Source organism: Somniosus microcephalus, chromosome 19 (genome assembly GCF_052327205.1).
Source record: "Somniosus microcephalus isolate GS21.2 chromosome 19, FLI_Smic_1.0, whole genome shotgun sequence".
Classification (NCBI taxonomy): domain Eukaryota; kingdom Metazoa; phylum Chordata; class Chondrichthyes; order Squaliformes; family Somniosidae; genus Somniosus; species Somniosus microcephalus.
In genome coordinates, this window is record NC_141005.1 from 66564043 (window position 1) to 66582646 (window position 18604).

Below are 18604 nucleotides of genomic sequence, written 5' to 3' on the forward strand. Positions count from 1 at the left end.
CGATCACCGAGAATCCTCGGGGTCTCTTGAGACACCCTGCTCTGCCCATGAAGTTATTTTGTGTGTTAAACAATGAAGATGTTCATTGTGTGCCTATTTTGTTTGTCGCACCATCCATTTTCAGGCTGTAATTTTCTCAGCAAGTGATAATGTGCTGGCGCTTGCTTGATATGGAACTGTCATCCAAGACCCAACCTGAATGTTTGATATGTTTTTTTTAACCCAAAACCACACCACTCAGCCCTGCTGAATTAAATATGGTTTTGAATACTTTTAACTGAATTGATCTGAGTTACACTAGGTGGCAGTCTAGTTCATTATTACTATTCTAAGTATAAAAACATTTTTTAAGCTTAGCTTGCGATTCCGTTACCATATTATTCCATTTATTTTTTATTAGTTTTGCACAAAATGTTTTATTGCATCCATATTATTTATTCCCATCATTATTGGGTCCACCCCTCTGCTTAATTTACATTTTTTCAATGAGAAGATATTTTGTTTCCTAAACGACTTCATCAATCAGTGATGTAAAATCTTTGTTTTCTTTTGCTGTATCCTCCCCACGAACTTGATATTTATTCATAACAAGGCGACCACACCTGGATGGACTGCTCCATGTCTGGTCTCACTGTTGTTTCATAATACTTGCATTTGTAACCCATGTATCCAGTTATGTACCTTTGGGATTGCTGCTGTACGCTAACATTTTCAATGTTCCATCAACTATTACACCCAGACCTTTTTTCTCGACTCCCCTACTTAACAATTTTGCGGTCAAATTTATTCTTCGTACTTGCGTATAATCTCTGTTTTTCAATAGAGCACCAATTATGGCCAAGGCTACTAATGAGGTTTTCGTGGAAAATGGACAGAATTGCATGATCTCCAAAACACCTGTAAAAATCCCAGATTCTACATAGTTTAACCTCCATTTGACTAATTCAATCACCTTAAACCAGTGGCCCTGATGTGTCATCTGTCCCCTCTCTGTGTTCCTGTACGTTTCTTAAAGTTTTCAATCCCATTTCACTGAACACCCTGCTTTGCCACACAAGTTGGTTCTACCTGCTTAATGGTTCCATCGAGATTATTCCTCCAAGTTGGCAATAGCGGGGGTCTCGGACCTGGGCTACTGTGTTCGCCACAGCTGCCTGATTTTTGAAATATCACCATCGAGCTCCCTGAGCTGATCACAATGGTGAGTAACTCATCCATAAGGACCAGGAGACCTGGTCCTTAATCCTTAATCCCTGATAATGTTAAGGTACTGGGATTGTATAATTGGCCTACAGCACCCTTTGTTAAGGAGAAGACAATCGGTTGCTCCTCCTGATTGCTCTTGAGTGACCCCTGCAGGAAAGGGCGTGTTTGTGCAGGCGAGATGAAGGCAGGATCAGGCTCGACTCTGTTGCCTCCCATGGGCTGTCAGCCTGCCATCACTCGCTGTGAGGCACTTGAGTGAGATACCAGAGGAAACAACACCAGCAAGGAGTGTCTGCCTTGAGAAGAGGAAGGCTGGGAGAAAATAGACAGAAAATGGAGGGGAAAACTCACCATTAATCACCATGTTTTGTTTCCTATTCATTGGCCAATTTGATGCTTTTTCCTTGTTCCTGAATTTACAGATTGACCAGGATGATACCAGGAATGGGAAACTATAGTTAATGAAGAGGGACTGGAGATACAGGGATTATTTCCAGTGGAGTCGAGAAACCTAAGAGGAGATAAAATAGAGGTTTTAAAAATTATGACGGATTTTGATGGGATGAAGAGGGAAAGACTATTTCCTCTGGTTGAGGAGTCAGTGATGAAAAGTCAATGATGAGGGGTATTAATTTAATCAGAGAGAGGTTAGGAGAAATTGATTTATGCAGAGAGTTGGAGCTTTGCCATCGGAAGTAGTTAAGGCAGAGACCATTGCACCTTTTAAGGGAAGAGTAGATAAACATTTAATGCAGAGGAAGATGAAGAGCCACAGGATTAGTTTTGGATTGCTCTAACAAAAGCTGGCACAGTCCTGATGGGCTGAATGGCCTCCTTCTCTGCTGTAAACATGAATGGCCTATTGTTCCTTTATCCCAAAAGATTTTCTTTTAGCAACGTCTTTCCAGTAAAACAGCTGACGTTCACGACCTCTGGACGTCCCAAAGCGCTTTACAGCCAATGAAGTACTTTTGACATGTAGTCACTGTTGTAATGTAAGGAATCGTGGAAACCAATTTGCACACAGCAAGATCCCACAAGCAGCAATGAGATGCATGACCAGATAATCTGTTTTTAGTATTGTTGATTTGAGGGTTAAATAATGGCCAGGACATCGGGGAGAACTCTCCTGCTTTTCTTTGAAATAGTGCCATGGGTTCGTTTACATCCACCTGAGAGGGCAGATGGTTTAGCGTCTCATCCAAAAGACGGCACCTCTGACAGTGCAGCACTCCCTCAGTGCTGCACTTGAATGTCAACCTGGATTATATGCTCAAGTCTGTAGAGTGGGGCTTGAACCCACAACCTTCTGATTCAAAGGCGAGCGTGCTACCACGGACACTTGGATGTTCTCCGCCTGATTTAGTACCGGAAGGCCCCAGGATTGTGCCCATTGTGACTTAACTGTCGTCAGCCAGGAAATGGAAGGGATACTATCATGTTCTCCAGTATCAGAAGAGAGACTGAGGAAATGTGAGCAAATCAGTATTGAAGGTCACTCAGGTGACTTTGTAACAGTATAATGGTATAGAAAAGGTAAATCTAAAATACTACTCCAAATTAAACAATAACAAAGGGTAATGGGTTCAAACTAGGGATAGGCAAATTTAGTTCATCGCATAAGGGTGATTAATACAGCAACAGCTTGCACTTATATAGCGCCTTTAACGTAGTAAAACGTCCGAAGGTGACATGAAACAGAGTGCTGGTAATGGAGGCACAAACCCTGAACCATTAAAAAGTTTAATGGGGTCTATAGAGTCATTATGGATGGATGTGCAAGGATGAGCTGAATGCCCTTGCTAATCTGCATCAGTGTTGTGAATTGTCCTCAGTATTTCGATATGCAGTGACCCTTGCTGGAAAGTACATGTGTATAGATGCTGGGCGAGGGCAGAATTGTGCTTGCATGTGGTGCCCGAGCCCTCCATAATTGAACAATTTGCTAATGCTCGTTATCTGGACTTGCACGTGAAGGGTGGCCATTTGGTTGAAGATGTGTGTGGCTGTATCTCAGCACAAGCTAACCCCTTTAGAACAGGGGAATAAGGGGAGAATATTAAAACAATGCATCAACCTAAGACGGTGACCAAATGCAAAACTGTGTAGCCCTTGTCATGCTAACCTGTTACACCATTAAAAAGACATTGCCACACAGTAAACACTCAACAGTAACTCGTATCCCTTCAAGCACTTTATACTGGTGGAGCTGATTATATGCACTAGCTTATAATTAATGTTACACTGTAGGTGGGACAGGCACCTGTACAGTACAGTCTTGTCTTTGTTTTTCAGGTCTGCAGTCACTAATACACCTGCTGCCGTACCCACGAGCACTCAACTGTTGACCTCCCCTTCACGGATTGAGCCAATGAAAGCTCTGGACTCGAGGTTCACCGAAAGATCCAAATCAACTCCAGGAACAGCTCCTATCTCTTCTGCTGCCAGGCAGGGTGACTTGGACAGGTACGTGCAAGGCAAGGTGGGCGGGCATTGGGTCTACTTCGATCAACTTAGGGAGGAATTAGGAAGAGTTTACCCATTGGTGAAAAATTGTTACAGTCGGGCTGTGTTATATTGATGTATCACATCTTTATTATAAGGGACGATATCTCTATTATTTCTCAAGAACTGCCGGTTAGAGGCTCCCAGGGAGCAGACATTTTATGTTGAACTCCTCCCTCATGTGACATCATGAGAGGTTATTTGTGGGAGATTTTCTCCATTCATGATGTCACACGAGGGAGTTCCAGAGAATGTTTATTTTTTCAAGGCGCACTCCAGTAGACAGTTGAGGCTGAATATGTGCTAATACGGGGTGACTGAGACATGCTGGTAAATGTGTAACCCCTATACTTACATTTCTTTACAGTTCTGCAGAATTGAAGGTGGAAGCTTCACCTAATTATTCTCCTCAGATTTGTGTTGATATGGATGGAGGTCACTGGCTGGGTTTTAAAATGCCATGGGTTGTTTTAGCCCATTTTTACTCGTTAAACAGCAACCAAATTCCTCTTTGCTCCGTATAAACGCATTGTTTGTTCATTAAGTGCACAGTCAGTGCTGTGGAGTCTGGGTAGGATGGCGATCCCAAAGATCTCTCGCCTTGTTAATGAGGAGCGTACATGTTCTTGGGTCCACAGGTTACCACCATGGGTCGACGTGCATTCTAACACTGCAAGGAATCTGAGGAAAAACTCAAATAGAATAGAGGCAAGAAGAGGGAAGAGAAAACAGACAAAATAAACAGAAGAGAAGCTCTAGCTGATTAATGGAGTGTATTGGAATTCCTTGCAATAATTCTAACATGAAAAAGCTGAAGCAGCTCTGTTGGTGGTGCTAGGTTGGCAGACTGGGTCAAGGCCTGTAGTTCCCACAGGATGAAGTCTCTTATTCAGGAGAGGGGAAAAAGTTAGTGAGTTGTTACAGAGCAAGGGCCATGATTATGAGTGGAGTTGCAAGATATGTGAAGAGAAAAAGATTGGTGAAGTCAAGCGTAGGTCCCTTGCAGTCAGAATCAGGGGAATTTATAATGGGAAACAAAGAAATGGCAGACCAACTAAATTCATACTTTGGTTCTGTCTTCACAAAGGAGGACACAAATAACCTCCCAGAGATGCCGGGGAACATAGGGCCTGATGAAAGGGTGGAACTGAAAGAAATCAGCATTTGTAGGGAAATGGTGTTAGGGAAATTGATGGGACTGAAGGCCGATAAATCCCCAGGGCCTGATAATCTACATCCCAGGGTACTTAAGGAAGTGGCCCTAGAAATAATAGATGCATTGCTGGTCATCTTTCAGAACTCGATAGACTCTGGAACAGTACCCATGGATTGGAGGGTAGCTAATGTTACCCCACTATTCAAAAAAGGTGGTAGAGAAAAAGCGGGGAATTATAGACCGGTAAGCCTGATATCGGTAGTGGGGAAAATGCTAGAGTCCATTATAAAAGATGTAATAGCAGAGCACTTGGAAAGCAGTGACAGGATCGGACAAAGTCAACATGGATTTACAAAAGGTAAATCATGCTTGACTAATCTACTGGAATTTTTTGAGGATGTAACTGGTAAAATAGATAAGGGAGAACCAGTGGATGTGGTGTATTTGGACTTTCAGAAGGCTTTCGATAAGGTCCCACATAAGAGATTAGCGTGCAAAATTAAGGCACATGGGATTGGGGGCAAGGTAATGACTTGGATAGAGAACTGGTTGGCGGACAGAAAGCAAAGAGTTGGAATAAACGGGTCGTTTTCCGAGTGGCAGGCAGTGACTAGTGGGGTACCGCAAGGATCGGTCCTAGGACCCCAGCTGTTCACAATATATATTAATGATCTGGACGAGGGAATTGGTTGTAATATCTCCAAATTTGCAGATGACACAAAGCTGGGTGGGAGGGTAAGCTGTGAGGAGGATGTCGTGAAACTCCAGTACGATTTGGACAGATTGGGCAGAAACATGGCAAATGCGCTATAATGTGGATAAATGTGAGGTTATCCACTTTGGTGGCAAAAACAGGAAGGCAGATTATTATTTGAATGGCAATAGATTGGGAGAAGGGGAAGTGCAAAGAGACCTGGGTGTTCTTGTGCACCAGTCGCTGAAGGTAAGCATGCAGGTGCAGCAGGCGGTTAAGAAGGCAAATGGTATGTTGGCCTTCGTAGTAAGAGGGTTCGAGTACAGGAACAAGGATGTCTTGCTACAGTTGTACAGGGCCTTGGTGAGACCGCACCTTGAGTACTGTGTGCAGTTTTGGTCGCCTTACCTGAGGAAGGATGTTCGCTGCACTCCTTCCATGGCAAGAAGATTCACCAGGCTGATACCTGGGATGGCAGGAATGACGTATGAGGAGAGATTGTGTCGATTGGGCTTATACTCAGTGGAGTTTAGAAGATTGAGAGGGGATCTCATCGAAACCTATAAAATTCTGTCAGGCCTGGACAGACTAGATGCAGGAAGGATGTTTATGATGGCCGGGGAGTCCGGAACCAGGGGTCATAGTCTAAGGATAAGGGGTAAGCCATTCAGGACTGAAATGAGGAGGAATTTCTTCACCCAGAGAGTGAATTCTCTGCCACAGAGGGTGGTGGAGGCCAGTTCATTCAATATATTCAAAAAAGAGTTGGATATATTTCTTAAGGCTAAAGGGATCAAGGGATATGGGGAGAAGGCAGGGACAGGGTACTGAATTTGGATGATCAGCCATGATCTCATTGAATGGCGGAGCAGGCTCGAAGGGCCGAATGGCCTACTCCTGCTCCTATCTTCTATGTTTCTATGTTTCTAAATGGGTGCTTGTTGCCCTGGTTGAAATGAGCTGCATGGTTTGGGAGAGTGCTAAAGCTCCGGATTCATTTAGGTCAGCACATTTACTCAGCACTGATGTACATAACACTCTCCAATTAATCTCTGCAACATATGTGAATATTCACCGGCGTTTATGGATATCCAGCATTTGACTGGCGACTTCTGTTTACACAACGAGTTTCCAGCTGAGTTATCAAATAAGGAAAAAAAAATCCTTAAATCGGTGACCTTCAACAGAAATAATGTTAAAAGCTAACCCCTGACCAATGCATGTTACTCTTGTGATTCAGTACATTTGTGAACATTTTTTGAGTAGCACATTATCTTTTCACTTGTGGGACCTGGGTTGAAACTTGGCCCAGGATAAAAATCTTCTGTCTCTGTGAAGATGCAGAGTGAAGTCGGCTGGGGGCAGTCTCAAAACTGATCATCGGCTCCCTGTAAGTCAACACTGATTGGCACTAAATGTTGTCTCAGTCGGGGTCCTAGAGATTGTGATTCATTGGATGTGACAGGCATTGGGACATGATGAGTTGCCATATAAATGCAAGTACTTCATTTTTGAGCTAGAGTTGAGGGCACTTTACTCTGCATCTAAACGAGGGAGTACTTGATGCTGATGCTTAGTGCAAGAAGTGGAAAAATATTCCATTCTCACCACCATTCCCCCCCCCCCCCCAACCCCAGCCAGTGTAGACTGACCTCTTTGGAAAGGGTATTGTGTGTCCTTTCTATACAATTAATAGGCCATCACTCCAGTGAATGGAACTATTCTGGTTGCCTGATGGCTCTGTTCTCAAATTTTTTGTCTTGTACTCCTGTGAAGCACCTTGGGATGTTTTGCTAAGTTAAAGGCGCTATAAATACAAGTTGTTTTTCTCATTTATCACTTCCCTCGCTGTACCTGTACAGCACCAGGTTGGCACAATGCAGACTGTTTCGGCCTGAATTGTAGCTGATAGCAGGGTGGGGGGTGGTGGAGTTCTCTGTGAAGTTGCTGCTGTTTTGCAGTTTGCATCATAGTAAATCCTGCTCGGAGCAGATCTGAATGTGGGGCTGTTTACTGTTTGTTAAATAAGGATAAGATCGAATCGCTGTGATTCTCTCTTTCCAGGAGTAAAGAGCAGGGACTTTCCAAAGACTTGAAGCCTCGGGAGGTTCAGGAGAGCAGTAGTGACAGTGAGGAGAAGATTCCAGCTTCTAAAATCTCAGCGCTGTCCAAACGCAAGAACGACACCGAGGGAGAAGTTGTGGAAAAGAAAAAGAAAGGTCGACCAAGGAAAGAGGCAAAGCAAACGCCTGTAACCATTGCAACTCAGGTATGGGCCTGATAATTTCTTGCATAAACACATAAAACTGTCAGTATAGCTTCCCTCTGTGGGTACATAGGAACAGGAGTAGGCCATTTAGCCCCTTGAGCCTGTTCTGCCATTCAGTGAGACCATGGCTGATCTGAGACCTAACTCCATGTACTGTCTATTCTGTAAATGCTGTCTTGTCTGTGTGTCCCTGGCCGTCTGTGGGCCCCCGCCTGCCCGGTGCAATACTTTGCCTAGGTTCAATCTCTGGTCTTTGTTAACCAACTGATCTCAGCCAAGGTGTCAGTGGAGATGCTGCATTTGGTCGCATTGTCCCTTGACTATGGAGTGGAAAAACTGCCCGGTTGTAATCTCTCCTGGACAGCACTTCTGTGGGTCAGTTGGGAAAAGGAAATGAGGTTGTTTGTGATACTTCGCCAAATAGCCTGCTCACAATCACTGCCCAGTGAGACATCGCCCCACTTTGGAGAGCACACAAACCAGTGTCCCCTTTCATATAATGGCCCAGAAATTCGGCTCTCCGTGGGTGAGTACGCACGGGGTACTCACCCGTAGGCCGAATGGAAGTGCGGGTTTCCTGCATGCACTACGCATGCGCGGGAAACCGGCACTTCCGATCCTCTGAACAAAGGGGTTCAGAGGTCAAACGCGCGCGCCGGAGAGGCTGCACGTGCGCTTTGAACTTAGGTTTTTTTTGCAGGTTTTCACGCGAGGTTAAGCCTGTAGGATTTACACATTTAAAAAGCAGGCGTAAGGCCTGCTTTTTACAAGGTAAGTGGTCAATTAATTAAAATTAAAACATTTTTTCCACAGGTTTATTATTTTTAAATACTTTAAAGCAAGGTAAGTTTATTTTTAGCCCCGTTTTTTTATAAAATTATTTTTTTCAAAAATTTAAATTATTGTTTAAAATAGTTATTTAATGTAATTTGTAGTTTATTGAAAAAGTGTGATTTAAAAAAAAAAGGAAAAAAAAATTTTATTTGAAGGTTTAATGCTATTTTGAAGCCCGCAGTATTCATAAGTTTAGACAGGTCTTCCTGTCAATCTTATGAATGGGCTTTTCCCTCCTCCGATTAGCTGCCCATGGCTCACGTGATCCCAGGGGACGCATCACACTAACTACGCCCCTGGGACACGCAAGCACAGCGCTCCGGCAGCTGGGCCAGGCCCCGGAGCGGAATTCCACGGGGCCCTACAGCTCAACTGCCGGCGCGCTAAGTAAGTGCAGGTCGGGGGCTTACACCCGCGGGAAGCCCCCGACCCGAATTTCTGGGCCAATATGTACTGCGTGTGCATTTAGAAAAGCACAACGGATGTCCATCACTAAAATTATAATCAATTACTCGGTCACTTCAATATCTAAAGAGTGGCTATTTGAGTACAGAGCTGTTGGTATTAAGAAACTGCACCTCAGTGCAAACCTTGACCTTCAGGAGAAATAGCAAAACTGGTGGAAAATAAAATTGCAAGCAAGGCAAAGTGCTGATACAAATAGTATAAGTTGCTTCTGATTATACACTGAGATTAGAATTGCTTTCCCACTCGCCCATGTGATGTCCCTTCAAAGCTCACACCTTGACTCTGTTTACAACATTCACTCTCTAGTTCCAGGTTAAAATTGGCAGCTCCAGAACTTTAACTCCTGGCATTTCTTGCATTGCTTCTCTTGCGTTGCCTTTGTGGAAGTTCCTGTGTCCTGCACCTTCACTGGCAAGAGGGCAGTTTGCTAATCTGCTCCCATGCCAGTGATGCCCTATAGTTGGCAGCTCAGATGGGTGAGAATGACCTGGCATCTTGGGTCCTTTGATTTTTCACTTGTTTTGTTTTGACAAGTTTTGCTGTTCCACATTTGTTGTGAAAGAAATCCTAGCTGATACTGGCTCTCCACTTCACAACTTCCCGTGATAAGTTGAAGTGACAGAGTAATTGGTTATAATTTTAGCAATGGACAATCGTTGTGCTTTTCTAAATGCTCACGCAGTACATATTATATAAAGGGGAGGCTGGTCTGTGTCTCCTCCACAGGGGAGTCACGTCTCACTTTGTGGGACTTTACAGCGTCTTAAGGGGTTAGACAAATAAGTGCTTCTGTACTTAGCACAGCTTGTCCTGGCCTCTGCTATCAGTTCCTTGGCTATGTTGTGCATTCAGCTTGCACAATTCACCATTTACGTATATAGGAGTTGACATTAACAAAGTCATACAGCACCATTACATTTTTTTAATATAACGTATGTGTTGTACACATGCCACAGCTGACACAGACTTTATTCACATCTGGTATTGTAAGGCCAATGCCGTTGTTATCTTTCAACTGGTTGGTACTGTGCGCATATACAAAATGGATCTTGTGAGAATGTCAGATACTGAATGAGCATACAAACAATGACAGACAGGTAAAGACCTCTGGTCCATTGACCCTGTCCTACACAATTGCGATACCTTGTGTATATCACAATATATATTCTCCACCCCACCCGAAACCACGTGATCTCCTGGGAGAGGCAAAATAACATGTAAAATACCCAGGCCAATTTGGGGGAAAAAAAATCTGGGACATTCCTCTCCGACCCATCTAGGCGATCGAAACTAGTCCAGGAGATCACACTGGCGCTGAATTCCCTGCAGTACCCACCTTCTGTAAGAGGTGAACCCCGCCCCAGCCAGAAACAAATCCAGCTCGCTTGCAGGAGTTCAGCGAGTCCGCGTCCACCACATGAGATGGCAGCCTGGTCCAGAGGTCCAGTATTCTCTTGGAAAAGAACCACCTCCTGACAACTAACCTAGATCTGGCCTTACACAACTTAAATTTGTGAGCCCTGGTCCCGCCTAACCTGTTTAATTGAAATAAACTGTCAGCTGGAATGCAATCTATTTCCTTCATTATCTTATGAACCTCAATCAGATCCCCCCATAGTCTACGCTTCTCTAAGGTATGGATTCCCAACTCTTTTAGCCTATCTTGATGACTAAGACGCTTTAGACTGGGAATTAGTCTAGTGGCCCTCCTCTGCACCCTTTCCAAAGCCTCAATATCAGCCACCATGTGAGGAGACCAAAACCAGACCCAGTATTCCAAGTGCGGCCTGACTAAGGACAAGGACAAAACAGTATGCTTCGTCTTGTACTCAGTTGTCCTATGGATACACCTCAACACCCTATTTGCTCCAGCTATCGCTACACGGCATTGCTCATGTACCTTTAAGGATGAATGCACTAGAATTCCCAAATCTCTTTCTATCTCCACCATCTTTAATGCCTTTCCCTGAAGGATGTATGAATGTTGAGCATTTGCCCTGCCCACATGCATAACACTGCACTTATCCAAGTTATGCATCATTTTCTAGTCTTGAGCCCAATCTCCCAACACATTAAGATCTGCCTGAAGCAGACGAGCATCATCTACAGTTCTAACACTCGCACTGATCTTGGTATCACCTGCAAATTTTCAGATTGTGCCCCAACACCTACATCCAGATCATTAATAAAAATAGTAAAGAGCAACGGTCCCAACACCAATCCCTGTGGGACACCACTGGTGACCGGTCTCCAAACAGATCCAATTCCATCTATAACTACTTTTTGCTTCTGTCCTGCCAGGCAGTTCGGAATCTAGGTCAATATATTAACACTAATACCAGAGGCTTCGATCTTCTAGAGAAGCTGCCTATACCTCATCAAAAGCTTTTTGGAAATTTAATGTCTACTGGACTTCCCTCATCCACCAACTTTGTAACTTCTTCAAAAAATAGAATTAGATTTGTAAGACATGACCTTTTTATGAAGCCACGTTGGATGTCCCTCTCTATCCAAGTATTCATATATTGCATCCCTAATGATTCCTTCAAGCATCTTGCCTATTACTGATGTTAAACTAATGGGCCTATAGTTACCTGAGATGCCTTGTCACCTTTTTTAAGGATGGGGACTACATTAGCCACCTTCCAGCCTATAGGACTCATTCCAGAGTGCAGTAAGTTATTAAAAATACAGGCTAGATGCTCGCACATGCCCCATCTCCCTGAGAACCCCCGGCTGCTCTATCTATTTTCAAGTTCTTAATTCTTTCTTAAACAATATGTTCATCTTTGTTAATACTAGTTTTTTAGTAACATTATAAGAACATAAGAACATAAGAAATAGGAGCAGGAGTAGGCCAATTGGCCCCTTGAGCCTGCTCCGCCATTCAATAAGATCATGGCTGATCTGATCCTAACCGCCAATCCACTATGACAGGACTATCTCCTGAATCTAACAGCATTAGACACACGAAAACAGGAGCAGGATCAGGCTACACGGCCCCTGGGCCCGCTCCGCTACCCACAGGGCCATGACCTATCCGAACCTAGACTCATGTCCAAATTCCTGCCCGCTCCCCGTAACCCTTAATTCCCTTTTCTACTAGGAAACTGTCTATTTCTGTTTTAAATTTATGTAATGATGTAGCTTCGACAGCTTTTTGGGGCAGCATATTCCATGGACCTACCACCCTCTGAGTGAAGTAGTTCCTCATCTCAGTTTTGAAAGAGCAGCCCCTTATTCTAAGACTATGCCCCCTAGTTCTAGTTTCACCCATCATTGGGAACATCTTCCCCGCATCCACCCGATCCAACCCCTTCATAATCTTATATGTTTCAATAAGATCGCCTCTCATTCTTCTGAACTCCAATGAGTAGAGTCCCAATCTACTCAACCTCTCCTCATATGTCCATCCCCTCATCCCCGGGATTAATCGAGTGAACCTTCTTTGTACTGACTCGAGAGCAAGTATGTCCTTTCTTAAGTATGGACACCAAAACTGTATGCAGTATTCCAGGTGCGGTCTCACCAATACCTTGTACAACTGAAGCAATACCTCCCTATTTTTATATTCTATCCCCCTAGCAATGAAAGCCAACATTCCATTGGCCTTCTTAATCACTTGCTGCACCTGCATACTAACCTTTTGAGTTTCGTGCACCAGGACCCCCAGATCCCTTTGTACTTCAGTACTTTCAAGTTTCTTGCCATTAAGATAATAACTTGCTCTACGATTTTTCCTGCCAAAGTGCATAACCTCACACTTTCCAGTATTGTATTCCATCTGCCAAATCTCTGCCCACTTACTTAGCCTGTCTATGTCCCCTTGCAGGTTTTTTATGTCCTCCTCACTCACTACTTTCCCTCCCATCTTAGTATCATACGCAAACTTTGACGTGTTACACTCGGTCCCCTCCTCCAAATCGTTAATATAGATTGTAAAGAGTTGGGGACCCAGCACTGACCCCTGCGGAACACCACTGGTTACTGATTGCCAGTCTGAATATGAACCATTTATCCCAACTCTCTGCCTTCTGTTAGATAGCCAATCCTCTATCCATGCCAGAATATTACCCCCAATCCCGTGATTTTTTATCTTAAGCAATAATCTTTTGTGTGGCACCTTGTCAAATGCCTTTTGGAAGTCTAAATACACTACGTCCACTGGTTCACCTTTATCCACCCTATATGTTACTTCCTCAAAGAACTCCAGCAAATTTGTCAAACATGACTTCCCCTTCATAAAACCATGCTGACTTTGTCTTATTAAATTATGATTATCCAAATGTCCTGTTACTGTCTCCTTAATAATGGACTCCAAAATTTTACCTACCACAGATGTTAGGCTAACCGGTCTATAGTTTCCAGCCTTCTGTCTACTGCCCTTTTTAAATAAGGGTGTTACATTAGCAGTTTTCCAGTCTGCCGGGACCTTTGCTGAGTCCAGGGAGTTTTGGAAGATTATTACCAATGCATCCACAATCCCTACCGCCACTCCCCTCAAAACCCTGGGATGTAAGCCATCAGGTCCAGGTGATTTATCCGCCTTGAGTCCCATTATTTTACCAAGTACTACTTCCTTAGTGATTTTAATCGTATTTAGCTCCTCCCCCCCTATAGCCCCCTGCTTGTCAAGTGTTGGGATATTCTTGGTGTCCTCTACTGTAAAGACTGATGTAAAATATTCATTCAGTGTTTTTGCCATCTCCATATTTCCCACCATTAATTTCCCGGTCTCATCCTCTAAGGGACCAACATTTACTTTAGCCACCCTTTTTCTTTTTATATAACTATAAAAACTCTTACTATCTGTCTTTATATTTTTTGCTAATTTACTTTCATAATGTATCTTCCCTTTCTTAATCAATCTTTTTGTTATTTTTTGCTGTCTTTTAAAGTTTTCCCAATCCTCTATCCTCCCACTAGATTTGGCTACCTTATATGCCCTTGTTTTTAGTCGAATACTATCCTTAATTTCTTTACTTAGCCACGGATGGCTGTCTTTTCTTTTACACCCTTTTTTTCTCAGTGGAATATACTTTTTTTGGAATTTGTAAAATAACTCCTTAAATGTACACCACTGATCATGTATCGTCTTATCCTTTAACTTATTTTCCCAATCCACTTTACTCAATTCCGCTCTCATACCTTCATAGTCTCCTTTATTCAAGCTTAGCACGCTTGTTTGAGATACAGCCTCCTCACCCTCTAACTGAATATGGAATTCAACCATGTTATGGTCACTCATTCCAAGGGGATCCTTTACTAGGACATTTTTAATTAATCCTGTCTCGTTACACAGGACCAGATCTAAGGTTGCTTGCCCCCTGGTTGGTTCAGTTACATACTGCTCAAGAAACCCATCCCTAATACACTCAATGAACTCATCCTCAAGACAGCCCTGCCCAATTTGATTCGTCCAATTTATATGATAGTTAAAATCCCCCATAATTATAGATGTTCCCTTATTACAAGCCTCAACTATTTCCTGATTGATACTCCGTCCAACCGAGTTGCGACTGTTCGGAGGCCTATATACTACACCCACTAGTGTTTTTTTCCCCTTATTATTCCTTATCTCCACCCAAACTGTTTCATTATCCTGATCCTTTGACCCAATATCATTTCTCTGTATTACAGTGATTCCTTCCTTTATTAACATAGCCACCCCACCTCCCCTTCCTTCCTGCCCGTCCTTCCTGATTGTTAAATAACCTGGTATGTTTAATTCCCAGGCATTGTCACCCTGCAGCCACGTTTCTGTAATGGCCACAAGATCATACCCATATGTAGCTATTTGTGCCTTTAACTCGTCTATTTTGTTACGAATGCTACGTGCATTCAGATAGAGAACTTTCAAATATGTTTTGTGACACTTAGTTCCTGCTATTGCCCTTTTTATTACTTTACCTTTTACTCCACACCTTCTACCCCTTCCTGACACGCTCTGGTTTTTAATTTCCCCACTGCTACCTAAGTCTATGACCTTCTCTGTTGCCATTTGTATTATTTGCTCTCTGGGAACCTCCCCCCCCCACTAGTTAGTTTAAAGCCCTCTCTACAGCCCTAGTTATATGATCCGCCAGGACTCTAGTCCCAGCACTGGCCAAGGGAAGCCTGTCCCAACGGAACAGCTCCCTCCTGTCCCAGTACTGGTGCCAGTGTCCCAGGAAGCAAAACCCATTTCTCCCACACCAGTCTTTGAGCCACGCATTTAACTCTCTTATTTTATTTGTCCTAGCCAAATTCGCTCGTGGCTCAGGTAATAATCCAGAGATTATTACCCTTGTGGTTCTGCTTTTTAATTTGGCCTCTAGCTGCTCAAACTCCCTCAGCAGAACCTCCTTCCTTGTCCTATCTATGTCGTTGGTACCAACATGGACCACGACAACTGGATCCTCCCCCTCCCACTCCAAGTTTCTGTCCAGCCCAGAGGAGATGTCCTTAACCCTGGCACCGGGTAGGCAACACAGCCTACGGGACGCTCGCTCTTATTAACTTCTGATACCTGTAGTTGAGTATCATCTTCAAGGGTGAAGACCGATGCAAAGTACTCATTTAATATTGCTGCCATACCCAGTGAGTCCTTTGTAACCTGTCCTTGAACACCCTTCGATGGCCCAATACAGCCTTTGATAGTTCTCTGACTCTTCACATAACTGAAAAAGCTTTTCCCATTACTTCCACAGTTGTCTACGATCCTTTTTTCCATTAACCTTTTTGCTGATTGAATAGCAGCCTTCGTTTTCTTTAGTTGTTCCTTGTACTCAGCCCTGTTTAGTTGAGTATTAAATATCTTTAATTTATAGAAACATTTTGGTTTACATCTTATTTGTCTGTGTACATAAACAGTCAGCCACCATGGCTTTTTCTTGCCACATTTCCTTCTGCTGCTGAAGTAGAGGAATGTTGCAAACCACAGACCGTGTCTTGCCTAAAATTCTGAGAAATATTGAACTGTTTACTGCAATGCAACCCTGCCACTGCAAATCCTGAAGGAGTTTGTCAGTAAAAACCCATGTGAAGTAGTGGATATGGAATCCCAGATATCTCTTACGTGTGCAGCAGAGACTGGATAGTGATGAGGGGGCTAAGACATAAACCTTTCGCTTTGGGTTTGACTGCAGTTGAAACTAGAACATAACATAAGAAAAAGAAGCAGGAGTAGGCCAGATGGCCCTCGAGCCTGCTGCGCCATTCAGTAAGCACATGGCTTATGATCTACCTCAACTCTGCTTTACCGCCCTATCTCCATATCCCTTGATTCCCTTAGTGTCAAAAAATCTATCTCAGCCTTCAATATACTCATCGACTGAGCATGCACAGCCCTCTGGGGTGGAGAGTTCCAAAGATTCACAACCCTCTGAGTGAAGAAATGTCTCCTCATCTCATCCTAAATGGCCGACCCCTTATACGGAGACTATGACCCCCCAGTTCTAGACTCTCCAGCCAGGGGAAACAGCCTCTTAGCATCTATCCTGTCGAGGCCTGTAAGAATTTTATATGTTTCAATGAGATCGCCTCTCATTCTTCTAAACTCCAGAGAATATAGGCCTATTCTACCCAATCTCTCCTCATAGGACTGCCCTCACATCCCAGGAATCAAACTAGTGAATCTTCGTTGCATCCCCTCTAAGGCAAGTATATCCATCCTTAGGTAAGGAGACTAATGGGATGAAAATGCCTGATCTACTCCAGGCACCAGTGTTATGTGAAATATGTTGGGCAGTGCCAGCCCAGTTCCTGGTGGGTGCGGACCGATAGCACAATCTGGCACATGTTGGCGTTGAATTGGCAATTTCACTTGCACCATGCAGAAGGCTGATGTACGCTGCAGGTGTAAAGTTCTGCAGCTCGCGTTCAGGCGTGTTTGGAGCAATTTAAAGGGAGGTTTACTCTGCATCTGGCAGACCTGACCTGAGAATGCTTGGTGCCCGAAATAGAAAATGCTCCATTCCCTGAGCACTGACGTCTTCCTCAATGAGCGCAAAAATGTACTTATGTTTCTGATATGAACCAGGACGTGGAGACGGTTGATTCGCACGTTTCTCACTATGCTTCCCTTTCAGGCTGCTCCGTCAACGGAAAAGGAGGTATCACGTGTCTCGGCCCCCCTCATAGTATTTAAACTCCCGACGCCGACACCAAAGAAAGCATTTAACATACAGGTAAGAGATGGCAGTGTTTCTTAATCCACCTTCAGAGCATCTCTCCAAGGTCTCTGAATGAGATTGCACGATTGGGGCTGAATTACAGGCAATGTTGTGCATGCTGCCATGGCTTGGGGGCTAATATTAATATCTCGTTACTTGGAAACTCTGCTGCCGGCAGGGAGACTCAACTTTCTGCCCATGGCCTGGACAGGGCTCGAGCCCATGGCCTGGACAGGGCTCGAGCCCATGGCCTGGACAGGGCTCGAGCCCATGGCCTGGACAGGGCTCGAGCCCATGGCCTGGACAGGGCTCGAGCCCATGGCCTGGACAGGGCTCGAGCCCATGGCCTGGAGATGGAAGGGCGTCGTCTGTTTCATTGCTTTGTTGTCAGCTCATTTATTGATGATGAAATTGCGTAAAGGCTTAATTATTGTAATACAAATCACTTTATATTACTATAAACAATATAACACTCGCCGTGTAGCAAAATCCTCCATATATAGTTGTAATTGCAAAAGTCAAATGGGTGATGAGATGTTAAGTTAGGATAGCGATTAAAGAATGATCTGAGAGTAATTGTGTGTATGTGGAGTGTGCAGTCCATCTCATTGTCTCTGTTCGATTTCAGGTGAGCACTGAGCCAGCTATGTACATAGAGGTGGAAAATGAAGTTCCTACAGTCACAGGGTGGAAACTGAGCCGGTTAAAGTGCATGAGAGAAGGGAAAGAGTGGGACACACTACTAACCAGTCGAATCCTCACTGCTGCAGGAAGCTGGTGAGTATGGGCTCTAAAAGAGACTGATGGTGGTAATTGTGAGAGTCGATTTATGGAACTGGTGGGTGTTGGCTCTGTGAGAGGCTGACTGTGCACTACTGATCGTATCATTCATCTAGTTCATTCACTATTAAACTTCCTAATGGTGGTTAAGGGAGGAAATATTTGTGTATTAATGGTTCTGCTTAAAACAGTTTTGTTATAGATGTGCATCCAATCTGTACACATGCTGTTAAGACTTGCAGTGTAATAGGTTCCCTATGCATGTCTGTGTGAAGTTTGTGTAAATAAAGCCATTAATCCTTATTGATTTGGTTCAATCATCTAACAATGTATGAAGGTACCTCCCTTTTCTCTCTTCCACGCTCAGTCTGTGGTTTACTTTCATGTAACATGCCAGTATTATGTAATGCTGGTGCAATAATACGGTGTTTAAAATTTTAAGACTGTGGGTGACCAGCATTACCTTAATGGGACTGGCAGCTTGTTCCTAATTTAATTTTATGAAGGTATTTAAAAGATTGCTGGGTTAGTGTGACTGG

General features: G+C 43.7%; 1 protein-coding gene across 3 annotated transcripts in view; it reads left to right on the forward strand.

Annotated features, from left to right (window-relative positions):
* hira (histone cell cycle regulator a) overlaps positions 1-18604 on the forward strand; it is a 130089-nt gene that overhangs the window by 77856 nt on the left and 33629 nt on the right. For all 3 annotated transcript variants that reach the window (XM_085961969.1, XM_085961968.1, XM_085961970.1), the window contains 4 exons: positions 3502-3672; positions 7626-7830; positions 17202-17300; positions 17914-18062. In XM_085961969.1, the coding sequence (XP_085818095.1) occupies positions 3502-3672; positions 7626-7830; positions 17202-17300; positions 17914-18062 (624 nt within the window). The remainder of the gene's footprint in view (positions 1-3501; positions 3673-7625; positions 7831-17201; positions 17301-17913; positions 18063-18604) is intronic.